We start from the raw sequence: 17,265 nt of genomic DNA on the forward strand, positions 1-17,265 counted from the left end.
AAGATAAAATAAAAATGGAAGAAGGTAATTGCACCATCATAAATACAATGAAATATGAAAATTGCTTCTAGAAATTGGCTTTTAAGTTGAATGTAGCAATTGCTTTGCTCTTGGTTTTTATTATTATGAAGCTGTATGCAATGTTTTAGCAGCATTTGATAAGCATTGAAAGTTACAGAGAGAAGTGGAACATCTGTAAGACAGCATTTTAGAAGAATATAATCTGCATTTTTACAACTATTTTCAGAACTTGGTACTGCAGCACACATGTACAGAGGTCTGGTCAAAAGCCCAGTGAAGGCAACAGGGCATCTCTCAGGCGGCCTTTAGATGGAGGCCCAAATACACTGGGGGTCCTGTGCAAGATGGCTGATGCTGCTTCCATATCACTTCTGCATTTATACTGAGGTAAACCTGCTGACCTAGTAGATGGGCTCCTGATTTACACTGGTGTATGGAAAACTAGAGCAAGGATCAAGAAACAGAGGCCTGCATCTCCTTATGTCACTGAATAATTGTTCAGTCCTGCTCAGGTTCTATTTGTAGACCTCTCCCTGGTGAAGAGGCTTGGTGTGGTGGGACTTGACCATCCTGGTTACTACTGGCACTAGTCCATCACACAGGGCACAGGCAGGAGGTGGGAACTGCATCTAGGCTGGGGTACAGCACATCAGGGAAAACAAGACTACAGCTCTGGCACAGGTTAATTTTTTTTGTTGAGCAATAGTTTATTCTGCCATGCAATGTTAAAGTGGCCATATAGATGGTTTTTTTCCTTTTTCACATGGAGTAGTAGAACTGTTGTGTCTGAGGCACAGCCCACTCCAGCAAACCATGGCTAACGAATAGTCTTAATAGCACCAGCCATGCACCCAAAATGGGGGTAGCAGAGCTGTTTAATTTTTCACTGAGATTGAGGTACAGGGGGAAGAGTGATTTGAAGTAACAACTCTTGTGATTTTTCTTAGTTGCATTGTTTGGTGGAAAGCTTCTGGTTTTGACTTGAAGAGTTTGGAAATAATTCTTCTATAGAACTGCAATTCTTTACTTTGTAGAAATTAAGACAGTTAAGTGCAACTCAGTTACTGGGATTGTCTCACCTCTGTTGTACAGATGAATAAATAAATCTTTGGAGTTACTGTATCAATTTCAGTTGGATTTTTATTTTATTAGATGGTTTCATAATTCCCTCAACCCCTTCCACAGTCATAACCATTGAAAAGAAGCATTCACTATATATACCTTTAAATGCTAGAATACCAGACCTAATGCATTTTTGCCCAGTTCAATCATTCGTAATGTATTTTGTAATCCCATTACTACAATAAAGCAAAATTATGTGCTTAAGATTTCAGAGGTATCAGTGCAAATATAAAACCTGGCCTCCTTTCAGGTGTTTGGATATTAGACAAAGTAAGGTACAATTGATAAATTTTACCTTTAACTTTACATTTCCTTTCCCACAGTAAGTGAAAACCCAGCTTCAAGTTACACACCTAAAGTGGGATTAACAGGACAGCTTTTTAGTGTACCATACCACTAAGTACATATTTAGGCCTCAGTCCTGGAGGTCACTGTACAGCATTGGAAGAAGCAGTGGACCTGAATTTAGCTATGCTCTGCACATGTAGAGGGGCTGACGTATTAAGTAACTGAAATAGTAATTTAGCATTCAAAAATCCTGATTATGTTAACAGAAGATTGGCACTTAGTTTCTGTAAGGAGAGAACATTTGGATTTTGGTCTACCAAATCTTAGACCTATATGAGATACAAAGCTGACATAGGAGCAAAAGACAGAAAAAAGTCTTTTGTCTCATAGACTGAAGTCTAGCACTATCCTGGGCAACTGGGGAATAGACTATAGAATAGTTGGAACAGACCTACAACAATCATCTAGTCCAACTGCCTGACCAGTTCAGGGCTGACAAAGTTAAAGCATGTTAAGGGCATTGTCCAAATGTCTCTTAAACACTGACAGGCTTGGGGCATTGACCACCTCTCTAGGAAGCCTGTTCCAGGGTGTGACCACCCTCTCAGTAAATAATGCTTCCTAAATATCTCTTCCTCATGGAAGTCTCTTCCCACTCACTGCTTTGGTGATTAGTTATTCTAAATTCAATCATAAGTTTATGATCTGGTTATATTCATTTTATGCACCAAATTTTTAGCATAAATAGCTCCTCCCATTCTCTTGGTATACTTATCCTACAGTCGGTCTTTCAGCTGTTCCTTAACTCAGTTTATTAATATTGTAAAGATGATTCAGTTGTTTATAGTTCACCCTCTCAACAGGACTGCCTAGCTGTTGCTCATAGCTGAGCAATACAGTTCAAGACAGAGCTATGATTAGGAACCCCTCTGGTGACACATCACAGAACTGCATTTACAGTATCATGTTTTGAGCTCATCACCAGCATTAAATTGATTAATAAAGCAACCCCTCTAACTCATTTTTAATCCTCAAAATTCATGAGTTTGTGCTTCATATGAAAATCTATTTATTTCACTTACTTAATACTACAGGCTTGGGAAGTCATCCAAAGGCTACAGAACATAGCCACCTTAGATCAGGTATCATCATTTCGTTTGCCCTTCAAACATGCCAAGATCAACCATATGGCCACATCTCAGGACTCCAGCATAGCATCCTTGCTTTTCCTCACAGGTCTGTCTTTCCTTTTTGCACAAAGGAGCAAAAGGAGTTCCTCCTTGAGCCTGTATTCTAGTACCAAATCATAGCCCTTCCAGCTTAATTTTTTGATGGAGCCCTGCATCAAAGGCTTCAAAGCAGTCCAGAAATGCTGCAGTGCTGTATTTTTTTTATTAAAAAAAGAACTATTAAAGCAAGATCATGTTACTGGGGTAATATTCAGTAACTTGAACATTATCCTTTTGTAAATTTACTTTCATACCTTTCCATTTTGTTCAGAGACTGTTAAAGCTCTTTTACATATTCATGCCACGCTATTTTTGCCCTGAAGAGATACATAGCATTCTTAGCATGCTTTATTGAAAAAAACAGAAGCAACAAAATGACAATATTGCCAAAAGCAAAGTAGGACAGCATCGGAGACTGAAAATTGCCTAGATAACTCCAGAAGCTAAGAATTTAGCTGTGATATGGAAGCAGATAGAATGAGAATGGACCTGTACAGAATGTAAACACGTTCTCTAGACAACACTGAAGGAGGCCCGATTGGTGTATGACTGAGATAGCAGTCTGAAAAAACAGAAAAGTTAAATGAATTTAGGAATCTGAATTTGACAGTTCTCACAAACACCACAGACACAGGGACTGCCAATTCCTGGTGTTGATCCTGCAGTGTCTAAGCTTTAGCTTGCATTACAATTTAGCATTTGCTTCGCTATAAAAACACTACTTTCAAGACTGGATCAATGATTAGTTTAATCCTTCAGTGTCAGGTCATCCCTATACTTCAAAACATCCAATTCGGGAACTCTGAAAACTAAAGTAAAAGGGACTCCAAGTTCTGGAGGCTAAGTGTCCTTTTAGAATACCAAGAGGAAATATATTCTCACTCTGATACTCAAAATTTTGATTTTGTCTATTGTTTGTTCTGACCTTTCCCACATCAAGTTTAAACCAGTTTAGAAACCAAGGTGTTGCACCTGGCCAGCACTGAGGTGATGGGTACTTCTAAACTGTTACAAGAAAAACTATGATGCAACATAATTTCTTTGACAGGGTTCATAAAGAAAAGCAACGAGTGTCTGTACAAATGGGGTGCTTGCTTCTTTTGATAGTTGCATATATGACAATCTTTACTTTATTCTTCCCTTAGAATTAACAGTCTTCCACTGGGCAAATCACAACCCTAACTAATATCCTATACTCTGTAAGTACCAAGTATTTCACTTCTCTATCTGCCAAAAGTAGAGCATCAGTAAGTCAAGCTATGCAGATCCAAAAGAAAGAGATCTTTGTTCTGACCACATCTACACCCTCTAACACACGAGCTTAGAAAACCTTTGGCAAGTTCTCCAGCATTTCCCTAAAAAAATTTCACCCATCAAAAACTAAACGGAACAGCCACTGCTAGGATATTGCTTATTGTGCACACAATTTCCTGCTATGTTCCAGCATATTTTGATCTCTTCAAAGAGAAAAAAAAATAATTTGCCTGTTTCTGTTCTGAAAATAGCACAGCAGGATCTGCTGTTTGGAGTTCTGCTCTTCCTTGTGCAGGATGTATGCAGTACCCCAGACTCTCAGGCTTGAAGGGTCCCATGCCAGCAGCCATCAGTGAGGAAGCTGGGCTGGAGCATCAGTAACCATTGTGATCAAACACTCAAGTTAAAAACAGAAACAAAGGGCTGGTGATTTATTATTGTCTCAGGAAGTTTACTCCCTGCACTAGTAACCTCTGGAGCAAGAGTGACAATTGCACGTTAAAGCAGTTGAACAGAAGAGATAATACCTTTTCATGTCCAGAATACACCTCCTGCCTGAACTCACATACCTGAGGCAGGTCACTTTAGGAATCACTAACAGCAAGAAAACTGAATTTGCAAGTTCAGTCCATCTGAAACATTAAACATGATACCACATACCTCAGCCTCACTACACTACAATTGCCACAGCACAGAATTAAAGGCAGATGAATACACTGTTTACAATTTAATGTGCTTCTCTTCTAATGTCTTGTGAGGAATATAGCATGGCACTATGGAGTTACTAAACAACCACTAACTCAGTCACAAAAAGCAGCAATATAAAGATTTTTCTTTTATATCATGCTAATGGAGCTCCTAGACATTTCATGTATAGCCATTCATTTCAGCATATAAAAGCAGTGCTCTGTTATAAAGACTGGTGGCAGTCTGACCACTTGTGGATATCAGGACTGCATGCTGTCTTCAATTTGAAGAGCGCTGGGCTTCCTGGTCAATGCTCAAAAGCAAACAGAAGAGAAAGATAGACGCTCAGTTAAAAAAAAAGAGAACACACACACAAAAAAAACCCCACATGCAGGAAACTGCTAAATGATTACAAGAAAGCTTCATGGCACTTGCTTCACAAAACATAAAGCTGCTACTCGGGAAGCCACTGTATCTTGCAGTATCTCAAACCAGTATCAGACACTGCAACTGCTGCAGGTTAGATCCTTTGCAGATATGATAAGCTTTATTCAAGTAAGAAATTGCTCATTTATAGAAGCTGGGAACATTGCCTTCTATCTTCATCTTACAGCAAGTCTGACCACTGAACTCCAATGATACCAAAGTTCCCACCCTCTACACCCCATAAGCCATGCAAACATGCTCTGCTAGCTCAAGCTATGGACCTGGAACGCTGATGTCTGAGAACTTGAGCTGCTTGATCAGCAGAGCTGCACAGGAAGCTGGGGGCAGGGGTTGCTATTTATTGCTGTTTAACCCAGTCAAAGCTCTGGATAATGCTTTCAAAGAAGGAAGTGGACACAGAACAAGGTGTGAACATAGTCAGCTGGTTCACAAGTAACAGAAGTCACTTGATCCTCTCCAAATATAACACTATGCAGACAGTCTTCTCCATGGTTTAACATTTTGCTAGGGTTCTGTTTGCAATGTGCTACAGACAACTAGTTTTATTATAGCTTTCTTGAAACAGTACTGAGGAGAAAGTAACTACTCACGTGTACAGCATTACAGATCAGGGCAACCACAATCACTATAGCGGGGAGTAGTGGGAAGCCATAACCTAGATTAGTCTTCCTGCCAAAAGTAGATCAAAGAATTTTACCTGATAGTTTCTAGATCAAGTTCTTCCACTTCTCAGAAAGCCATTCAGGTGCCTAGATGCAGGCAGCCAGTGCTGCCTGAAGTTGCCCAGGACATTCAAAACACTCACCAACCAGGGCTGACAGGTATGTTGCAGGTCCTGAGATATCCTCAGGCATCACAAATGACACTGAACACCTGAATCACTCAGTTTTTAAAGCCCTGTATATCCTGTCACCTGATCTATACAGAGTAACTGCAGTGTTTGAAAAAAACTCTAACCCCATATGGTTTTAAAGAAAAATGCTTTGCTTAGAAAGTCTGCCTCCTACGATGCTTTTCCCTATTCTCTTCCTTGTTCAGAAATAGGGTTTACCACACTCTTCAGGTGAGGCTGACCTCTCCAGCTCCCCCTGCAGACTCATCCTAATCTGTAGAAAGTATACTTCGTTCTAGTATTGCTAATTTCTGGGTCTGAACATCAAATTTCAAGTGATGTGCTTTATTCCTTAACAAGCTGTCATAATCTCTGACAACTTTTTAAGTTGCTAGACAAGACAAAAGAGCCTTTAGAAACATTTCAAAATCAGAAGAGCAAGAGTATGTTAATCAAAGCTGTTTAAAACTACATGCTTTCATACATACGGGGTGCTCTCTTTTTAGAAGAGAGAGCACATGTATAGCTAAAGCCACATACGAAGCGATGAAAGCCAGTTACATGCACACAGCTTGCAAACATTGGCATCCTAAAGCTTGAAGAAATGGCATTTTCATCTTACACTACAGAGTATAAGACACCAGAGTACTGTTAAAAACATCTTATTGCTGGCAGGTCTGAAGATTGAGAGGTCCGCTCTTGGGCATTAAGATATGACTGAAGACAACTGACTTAATTAGAGCCAGATAAACTGACACCACTACTGCAGGATCTGTTGCCATTATGCTGGCAGTATTATTCCACTGCTTGACATGAAATCCTTGCAAAATACCTATAAACATTTCCCCTGTGTAGGTTATCTACTACTATGCAAGTCTAGGGATACAAAGCTAAAAAGGGTAAAGAGTCGACCACTAAGGAAATAGATGTCCCTAGGCTACCAGCTTACAAACAAGACCCAAGACTTCAGAGGTGGCTGGCAGATCCTACTATTTAATTGTACAATCACTATGAAGTTCAAAACACAGAAAAGTAGCTTTTAAATTCTAATCCCTGGCTATATTGCTGTACAACTACTCTCTGCCTCATCTCTAAGGTCATGAGGACCATTCCCGGCCAGGATTTCTATGCTTTGAAAAATCAAGACAGAAAGAAGTATCAGATGCTGTTAGGGTTTGGGGCAAGGGGGCAGGGGTGGGTTTGTTTTTAAGTAAGGATAAAAATCTGAACCTCCTACTTTACCAGAGGGCATCACGAAGCAGCATAGAAGCTCACTTCCCTGTTCAAAAATGAAAGAAAGACACAGAATTAAGTTTTATTGTACTTTTGCAGGCAAACAAGCCACCCTCAACTTTTGTCAGGACAAGACAGCACTCTAGTCACTGCAGTCTACAGAGAAAAGCCATCAATTGGAACAGATTAAACAAGCACTCATTTGAGAAGTAGAAATATTTTAATTCGGTCTTCAAATAAACTATTATTAATACATATTACACAAGCATCTAGACATGAACAAAACTTAAAAAAAAGTCCTGCTGTTCCTGCAACAGTTAACCTCTTTTCTCCTCAAGTCCACAAGAAAGCCAAAACAGAATCAAAACAGTAGCTGAAGTTAATTAATATTAATTACTAATAAACAGCAATCTTAATGTATTTCCTCACATCCACATGGAAGAAACTCACAAGAAGAGTTATGCCAAGCTCCATTTTAGGAACTCTACCAGAAAGTTTTTTATTCAAAGTGACACAAGGGCATACTAGTGAAACTGCTTTCCTTACTCGGAAAGGAAAGCTACAAAAACCTCAGTGTAGTATTGAGTTAGTTTCATGAACAGAAATAGCCTTTGGCAAGGAAGACCTAGTATACTCATAATGATGATACGGTTTACTATTACACAACAGTGTTAGGTAGTTGATTAATCATCTTCTGTACCACAATTTTCCATTCTTAAGACACTGCTGGCTTAAACTTCAGCAGTTGGAGGATGACAGGAACAAAGACATTTTGCAAGTTTCCCTCTTTACGAAAGAAATGTACGAACTGTACCCTTTATTGTCCCCCTGCAAATAGGGCATTTTCTAAGGGACGGTGCGCATTCCTTGCATACCACTAAGTGACCACATGGAATAAAAACAATAGAAACTTCTTTGTCCATGCAAACTTTACATGTTCTTTCCTCTTGCAGTCTTCTTAGTTGCTCTTCCATAGGTAAACCTGGAAAAAATTATTTAACTTTTTAAGAATCCTGAATATATGTGCAGTCTAATTAGAATACAGCCATGTTCCATTTTACCCTTTACTTCCCTGCTTGTATTCACCAAATATAGATGGCAGTGAGAAAATAAGTATATTTTCCAGAGCTCAGAAAGTGGCATGCAAGAACTAGTTTGTATTTTCCACTTTTGTGCAATGACAAACAGCTCAGGGATTGGAGGCCAACTGTAGTTCTTAAGACCAACCAGTGTTTACATTTTAGCAAATGTTCTACTTTTCTTGCTTGGATATTAGAAGCACAGAGCACAGCCTGACTGGTGATAGTGAGCTATATGCAGGCTTGTATACTTTTCTGCAGTTTATTAACATATTAAACTACAGGACTAAGAACAGAGCAAACTCAATCCCATGCCTGACAAGTTTTTACCTACCCAGCTGTTGGTCAAGCTAGATCTTAGGACACCTATAACCCACTCTGGAAAAGTAGAGGTGATGGTACCTGCTGTGAAATGCTAACCTGCTATTCACTGTCCAGTCTTTACCAAATGCCTGAATGAGAGCTTGTACGAGGATCAAGTCCAGCATGTGCTTGACTTGCCGAGCTCCAGAAAGCTCTACCTCCTATGGTGCAAAAGTATGCATAAGGCACAGAATACATATAGCTTATAGCAGAGAGACTTGCTTGCAAGTCTGCACATGCACTTAACTTTTTCATATAAGTCCACCTTACCAAAGCAGAATTAGGGAGAGGATAAAGCATAAAACCCATTTCTTAACCAAAGTAATTTTCTTTTTTATGATGTTAGCTATTTGCCCCACAATACCGTTTAAAGTAAGAAGGTAGAGTTTAAGGTACCTGAAACATCTTCTGTGGGAACATACTTCATGTTCTTCTCCACTAAAACAAGAGAAAAAAAAAATCCTAGTCATTTAACTAATCTATATTCAAACAGCATCTGATTTTTTTTTTTTTTTTTTAAATCTTTAGGTTGCTATGACAGCACTGGTTAGAATTCTATAAACTTACATCCTTAAAAAAAAGACAGACATACCAAATAAATCTTTGTACAGTACAGGGTCACAATCTCGTAGACAGTTTCTGAATATGCTGGCTGCTTCATTTCCTTTCACTAAAACTGTATCTATCAGTTCCCTTGCTTGCAATGGTGTCTGTGTCTTTTGCTTAATAACATCATGCTCAAGTTCTGTTATCACTTTAGCAGATAGTAAGCTCCCAAGGATTGGAAGTACACATGTTAAACGTTGGAATAAAGCCATTCGATTCTTCCGGATTAAGGACAAATCATCTGGAATGCAAAAGAGATTAGATGTTTGTTAAGAATACACTACTCCAAGTTAAATTTCTGCTTAACAATAATTGATACATTCTTTAAACTCTACTTGAAATGTTCACTTACTACACATCATTAATAAAGACCTTAGTAAGTTTTAGTGGTATTCACATCAAACACAGACTTAAGAAAACCACATACAAGCAGCTTCTGAGCTGAAGCCTTTTCACCGATGAAACCTCCTGCTCCCATCCCTAGGTTAAATTATCTGAGGGGATCTCATCTAACTTCACACTAGGAAGACTTACATTCTGTACAGCATTGCAAAATATAAACAATGCCTCTGCATAATACCAATGCTAATTCACCAACAACCAACAGGTTAACTTTAGTCAGTGACAGTCAAAATTATGTCTGAGATGTAGATAGAATCAAGCTTTTCTAAGGTGTCCAACAGAATTATGTGCAAGAAAACCAGAAGTACAGCACAGCCAGACACAGATTTTTTTTTTAAACAGTCTTTACAAACAACAAAAAGAATCATCCCCATTAAGATTTAATCAGTGAATCCACCTATGCTTTTTTGATAGAACATGCAAGTAGGAAAGAAGCAGTCTCATTTCAATTTATAATTGAGAAGTTTCATTACCGCTTCAGAGACTCAAAAATAGTAGGATTTTTTTAGGCTTCAAAGCTTACATGGTATTAAAACAATAGGAAGTGTTAAAGACATCAAATAAACACTGTTAATAGCTGACCTACATGGCTGAGTCAGACACAGAAATGCAGACCTTTGGACATCTTACAGAATCTAAATTTGTATAAGTTTATGGCCTCTTCTAGAAGGTAGATATGGTGGCTCACCAATTCAAGTAGCTTAAAGAGCAGGCAAATTTGGAAAATAAAATAACTCTATATTGCTGTTAAAAAATTAGTAAAGACATACAAATTAAAAAAAAAAAAAGGCTTTGTTTCTGTGGAGAGAATCAGATGATTCAGAACCCTTGGCACCTGTATTAACCATCCTCCTGAAAGGGAATGAAACAATTCTCAGACTGCTAGCTCCATACAGATACCCTGACAAAGCTTTTACAAAAGCTGATCCTAATAGCAGTTAAACTAAATCACTTAGTGAATAAAAACAATTATAAAAACTATACACAATACAAACCACTTCTGCTTTCACTTTTATTCATGCCTTATGCATACCTGATGCCACTTCTTCAAATTGTCTCTCTTTCTCTTCTTCCCTCTTCTCATCTTCAGCAGTGAGCAGATCAGACACAAGATCATTAACAGTCTTGTAGTTTTCTCCAGTGGCCAAGATTTTACTTTGCACTGTTTGCTTTATTAGCCTTCTACTGAATCCCATCTCCAAGGCAGCTTTAACCACAGGCGTGTTCATCATGATTGCATCTTCTGAGTGACTCTCTCCAGGTTCAAAATGAATAACTAATCAAAGAGGAAAATCACCATGTATAATATAAAGAATAAAATACCTATACAACCCAGAAGTCAGACACATCAACATTACCTGCACATATGCATTTATACATGAATACGTAGCATTAAAAAGTTTCAGCGGTTAAATAGACTTTTTTTAAGTAGGTAGTTTTAAAAATGGAAGCCAGGTACTTAGATTCAATTGGATTGAATCCATGATAAACTTCAATCCATGTCAGGCCTTCACTAAAATCCAGGATACAGAGAGACCACAGAGAATTCCATTGCATCTTAGCAGCTTTGTTTATACTTAGTCATTTCTAACTTCAGCCTTGAAAAACATCTTGCGGGGGGAATTAAAATTCAGTTTATAGTACAAACAATTGCCCTATTCCAGCTCTTGATCAGTATTTTTCCATTCAATTTACTAAGCATCAGACACATGGTATTCTGACTCATTGTCCTAAGCCAGCAGGGGCTATAATAGCATAACCCAGTCACCCTCTGGGAAGAGTTTATTTCCACCATAACTAGAGTCCAGCTCAGAAAGACTTCACTTTATCAGCTTGTCCTACCCTCTCCTTGACCTGCTGCTCAACTCAAGAGCATTTACCTAGCTATGTGCCTAAAAATGGAGTTGCATAACCACGTAGTCATGACACCCTCTAGCAACTGTTCCACCAACTTCAATACTATAGGTCAATTAAACAAATGCCAAATTGACTTGTTTAACCCAACCATGAAACTAAAACCCACAGATACAGCCGATGCCAAGCATTCAAAAGCAAAAATCTTAGTCTGAGCTGCTAGTATGAAAAGAAGAAAAATGAAAGACAAGATCTCTTAAGGGTGCTTCCTTGAAGTTTGTTTGTCCACGTAATGTTGAAGCTATCTAAATTTTATCATTAGTTAGAAAATCCTTATAATATTGTTGTTTCCAAGAAAATCTAAGAATTGTTAAGCAAGTTAGCTTTGGATAGCCAATTACTAAGTTTGCAAAATGTTGAGGAAGTTTAAAAACATGCTTCAATATACATACTTGGGGGATCAATGTTTTCATCTACAGGAGTATCAGAGGTTGACAAGAGCTGTAGAACACAAGAGAACTACATTAGTATCAGAGTACTGCTTTTTCCCCTACATACCTTTCTAACACATTCTTCCCTCATCAACTACGCTAAGATTTTTTACCTGAATGGCTGTCCATAACCGATTTCTGAAATAACAATTACTGATCTGCATTATTCACTGAAACATATATAATCACAATTTCCCTCTCCTGACACAAAGGAGCTCACTGCCTCATAACACTTTCCATGAGTAATCTGTACTGGTTAAACTCTACTAGTCCAAGTCCATCAGCCATGGTTCAGCACTGGTTTCAGTTTTGCGCTCATGAAGAGCATTTATTATGTTAGAAACCTAGCAGAAATACACACAGAAATGAGGTTGAAGGATGGACTGAACTCCCCAAAAGAATGTAGCACTCTTCAACAAGGGAAAACCAAAGTTACAGAACAGTAAAGTTTACCTGTTCAAGAAGATGGGGGAACCTGGCCTGAATTTGACTTACAAACTCTCCTCCTTTTACACGAAGCAGATACTCACACCTGAAACATTGACAAAAATGTACTAAGTTATACTGTCTACTTGCCAAAGGAAAAAAAAATGCAGAAGAATGAAACAGTTTACAATGACACAGCATAACTTAAATACATATTTCTCTTCCTTCAGAAAGGAAAGTTCTCTTACTTGGAAGCTTGACATAGCCTAGTGTCTAGTGACACTTTGATAAAGCTTTTCCATGATGTTCAGCACCTTTACATTCTGCTACCAATTCTAATCAAAATGGCATGCCATGAGAAATGATACCATGTCAGCATGAGTACAAAGTGCAGTGATAAAGTTTCTATCTCTCATCGCACCATTCTTACCTCCTACTTAAATCATTCAAAATAAGTCAACAAAATTTAACACCACTATCAAAGCCAGATCTGCTTCACTAATGCAGAGTTATATCTCTTAAGTACATTTACTGACAGATATAACACAGAAGGAAACAAAGGTGTCATTTAATTTTACATACATTGTGTAGTCCAACAGTAGCTGGTGAATTACCCATGAAAGACTAGCTGGAGATTTATGATGTGAAGAATTATTATTAGCTTTTCTGAAATTAGGTGCAGCGATTTCTGTCATTAATGTAGGTGGCAATTTCCACAGGCACAGATAGCAATTAGGTGTGCAACTGTCATTTAATTATGGGGGACATTAAAAAGTTATTTCTGTCATTTTTCCAATAGAGATATATTAAACAGCTGCTGAAACCTTCTTCACAAGCCTTTCCACACCTAAGAAACTAAACCGCATCAGCTGAAAAACTGGTTCAAGAGCATTCGGCATGTGCACAGAACTAGACCAAGGGAGTTAGATGTTCCTTCCACTTCATGTCTCAGCAGTTTTTGCTCTCCTCGGTCTGCTGACTGCTTCTCTTATATAAGTATGCTCATTAACAATGCAGTCCCACTTGCTACAGGTGATTTGGGGATGCACACAGCTTTTAATTATGAAATGGAAAGCATTAAATACCATGTTTGATGAAGAAATGTTTTAATTAAGGCCACCTTAGCACTTCAGAACTTTTACATAGAGGTCCATGAAATACATCCAAATGAAAGAGTGAATTTGTACATCATATGGTGAAGTTAAACAAAACTATCAAGTGCAGTACATATCTGCCAAAATCAGAAGTATTTAAGGATGTGAACGAATTATGATAAAGATTGTGCAAGTTACCTTGGAAACCACTTTGCATGCTCAATCCATGGATCATCTCCAGATTCCCAGCACCTTAACCCACCATCACAGCAAAAACACTTGACATCATCATTCCGGCCTTTAAAAAAAACACAAGCCAAATTATCTCGCAAACGTTCGCACAACTTACTTTGAAGTAAATGCTGACATAGAAGTATGAATAAAACCAGATACTTCAGTTTTTCTTACCTACATAGTAAAAGCCAGCATCTGCAAGCTGTTCAGGCTGAACTGGAATTCTAGTTGGCCAATTTATGAATGTTTTAACACGGGCTTCATGGGTTTGCATGCTCACATTTGAAACATTGAAACTTGGCTGGTCTCGGGTAAGATTTTCCACAAAAGGGCAGTTCGGGAAGTGTCTCCGATGCTCTGACACAGCATTATCTTTTGGTTCCCAGTTACTCAGCCGGCCACCGCAGGAGAAACAAGCAACTTTGTCTGCTGTCCCCAAGTAATAAAGTCCAGCCTTTGCCAGATCAGTAGGCGAGAGAAACGTCAGTGGCCATGAGTGAAAAGTGCGTAGTCTAGCATCTTCTGTACTCATAGAAGGATTGTGAAGTTTAGGTCTCAAGAATGAAAGGTCTTCAACTGCCCTAGTAGTTACTGGGTCTTGAGGAAAACTGGAAAAAGAGCCACTGAAATATCCAACTTGTTCTAAACTTGGAGAAAGGGCTATGGAATGTAGAGATGGTGAGGGGCTGTTTGCAACCAGAGGTGAAAAGGCGGAACGAGAGGACAGTCCGAGGTTGTTAACTGAAAGCATGTTTTGAACAAAACTGCAGCTAGAATACAGCTGCTTATGTTTTTCCATAGCATTATCTCCTGGTTGCCAGTTGTCCAATGTTAAGCCACAACTGAAGCACTTAACTTTATCTTGCACACCAGTGTAATAAAACCCAGCTCGGGCAAGACTCCGTTCTGACACCGGCACATTCATGGGGAAAGTAGAAAACGTCGACATTCTGTAGAGTTCACAGGATAAGTCATACTTCAGTTCACGACACAAAGCACCCTGCTTCATGATGCTAGCCAAGAAAGGGCTATTTTCCATTATGTTCATAATGGACTATTTTTGGAAGAATGGGACAAGTCTTCCTCTGGGAGGTAGTTGTGTGCATTAAAGGCAATTCAGAATAACCCCTGCCTCTACAAAAGTAAGAACCTGAAAATGAAATACTTTGAATGCATATGTGAATAGAATTAGCCTCATGAGTAACAGCTTTTAAACATTTGGGAAGTTCTTGTACTTTAGCTTACACAACTGCTTTCAGTGCAAAAGCTGCCCCGTCCCTTTCTGACAATTGAAGAAAGCATGTCAAAAAGGACTTCCCCTTGAATCATACGGGCATTACACGCTTTCCTTGTACTGTATGTCTGGGAAAGCAGTATCAATTTGTCAGGCTAATGGAGGTGGAATCCAGAGGGGAAAAACCTCAGATGGGTTTATCAAAATCCTTTGTCAATAAAGAAACTAAAATGGGGGCCAATTAAAATGCCATCATTTTTAACGAGAACATATGTTAAGTGATTAAGAACTATTTCACCCTAGACAGCTGATGAATATGCAGCTTATACACATGTAAAGACTTTAGTTTGTAAACCTCATTAGGAGGCTGAAAACAATGGTTTATCAAGCCCAAAAGGCATATGAAAAAAGAGCCCCTGAACTGACATTACTGAACTGATCTGGTATATTTGCTACTACTAGACTTCCAAAAAACCCTCAACTTCTGCATATTGTTGTAATAATTGTTAAGACTAAAGAAGTTAGCTTATACTCAACTTCACATGTATCAAATATTCAGCTACGAGATAAATCCTATACACTGTCTCTGACAAGGATGAACTGCCTTAATTAACAAGCCTGGAATAGCCTCAGGCTTTTCTGTCTATAACAACGTCAGCACAGACTGAACGGGGCATTTCAGTTTTAACCTGGTGCCTTAGTTACAAGTATAGGGTTATCAAATTTAACATAAATGAATTGCCTTGTATGGGGACATTCTAATGCTTTATAATGTTGAATTGAGTTTTTTCTGTATTCCATGTTTATGGCATACAGAAACAAACAGAATCCTCAGATAAAAAAAAAATTTTTTTGAAGCCTTAGTTTCTTTATTTGTGCACAGAACTACCTCCCAGAGTTCAGACTGAAGTCCCTTCTAAGGTGCCTACGCCTCCATATTGATACTGACAGTCCGCCAGAAGAAATTGTAAGTATCTATGGTTTCAATCATTTAATTCTTTCGGGTAGAACAAAACCTGCAGGGAAGAAAGAGAGGAGTGTTTCAAAATATACAAAAGGAGGTGTATGTAACATCTAGGCAAACAGAAACTACACAAATTGAAACACTCAAATCTCAATGTAAGCTTTTTTGTAACATTAGCTAGGAAGTTTCAGGAAGTCAGCTTTACATACTGTCATATGGAGTAGTGTCATGGTTTAACCCCAGCCAGCAACTAAGCACCACGCAGCCGCTCACTCACTCCCCCCCCATCCAGTGGGATGGGGGAGAAAATCGGGAAAAGAAGTAAAACTCGTGGGTTGAGATAAGAATGGTTTAATAGAACAGAAAAGAAGAAACTAATAATGATAATACTAATAAAATGACAACAGTAGTAATAAAAGGACTGGAATGTACAAATGATGCGCAGGACAATTGCTCACCACCCGCCGACCGACACCCAGCCAGTCCCCAAGCGGTGATACCCTGCCCCCCACTTCCCAGTTCCTATACTAGATGGGACGTCCCATGGTATGGAATACACCGTTGGCCAGTTTGGGTCAGGTGCCCTGGCTGGGCACGAGAAGCTGAAAAATCCTTGACTATAGTCTAAACACTACTGAGCAACAACTGAAAACATCAGTGTTATCAACATTCTTCACATACTGAACTCAAAACATAGCACTGTACCAGCTACTAGGAAGACAGTTAACTCTATCCCAGCTGAAACCAGGACAAGTAGATTTTACAGACTTAACTTCCCTTTTACTCATACATATGCAAAACTGTTTAATCCACAAGCAGACCTTTTCTGGTAGACAGATGAATCGGGCTGCTTGTTGGCAAGCTGTGTAACTAAAGGTAACATCTTGCACTAAAGAAGTTGCATCCATTTAAACTGGTTTAAGCCTGCAGATTCTCAAAAAATGAAGATCCAGTTTTATTGCACTAACCTAAATTAAGAGGACTGAATTTCTTATTTAGGTAAATCCAATGATACTTGAAGCACAGGACATCAGCAAAACTGAACTTCATCAAAAATTTCAAGTAAAAGCAAAGACAAAGTTCAAAAGTTTTTAAATATACAGTTTTATATTTATACATATATAGCATTCTGGTTTTACAGTATCAGTTCCTAAAAAGTTCTTCCAGGAAAGATTCAAAACAGATATATTTGTCATCATGACACAGCCCTGGAAAAATCACCTACTGGAAAACAGCAGAGCATTTCTTACTCATCTCAATAGCTCTCAGTAGATTTGTTCTTAGTCTGGTCACGCTATTACTACTACTAGCTTCTTAATCACTGAGGACATGAGTTACAAATGCCTTACACCAATCCACTTCTTTAACACAGGTAGTGGGACTAAGCTATCAACATGCACAAACG

At 38.6% G+C, this 17,265-nt stretch overlaps 1 protein-coding gene across 1 annotated transcript; it reads right to left on the reverse strand.

The window, feature by feature from the left end:
- Window positions 1-7,375: 7,375 nt before the first annotated feature.
- BIRC2 (baculoviral IAP repeat containing 2) lies at window positions 7,376-16,049 on the reverse strand. Its single transcript, XM_010578194.1, has 8 exons — window positions 13,837-16,049; window positions 13,627-13,726; window positions 12,362-12,440; window positions 11,870-11,918; window positions 10,597-10,839; window positions 9,148-9,402; window positions 8,952-8,993; window positions 7,376-8,095 (listed from the first exon to the last, which is right to left on the reverse strand). The coding sequence occupies exons 1-8, from the start codon at window positions 14,708-14,710 to the stop codon at window positions 7,902-7,904; spliced, it is 1,836 nt and encodes a 611-aa protein (XP_010576496.1). The 5' UTR covers window positions 14,711-16,049; the 3' UTR covers window positions 7,376-7,901.
- Window positions 16,050-17,265: the final 1,216 nt, after the last annotated feature.

This window comes from Haliaeetus leucocephalus, unplaced genomic scaffold, assembly GCF_000737465.1.
Source record: "Haliaeetus leucocephalus isolate CR32 unplaced genomic scaffold, Haliaeetus_leucocephalus-4.0 Scaffold616, whole genome shotgun sequence".
NCBI classification, from domain to species: Eukaryota; Metazoa; Chordata; class Aves; order Accipitriformes; family Accipitridae; genus Haliaeetus; species Haliaeetus leucocephalus.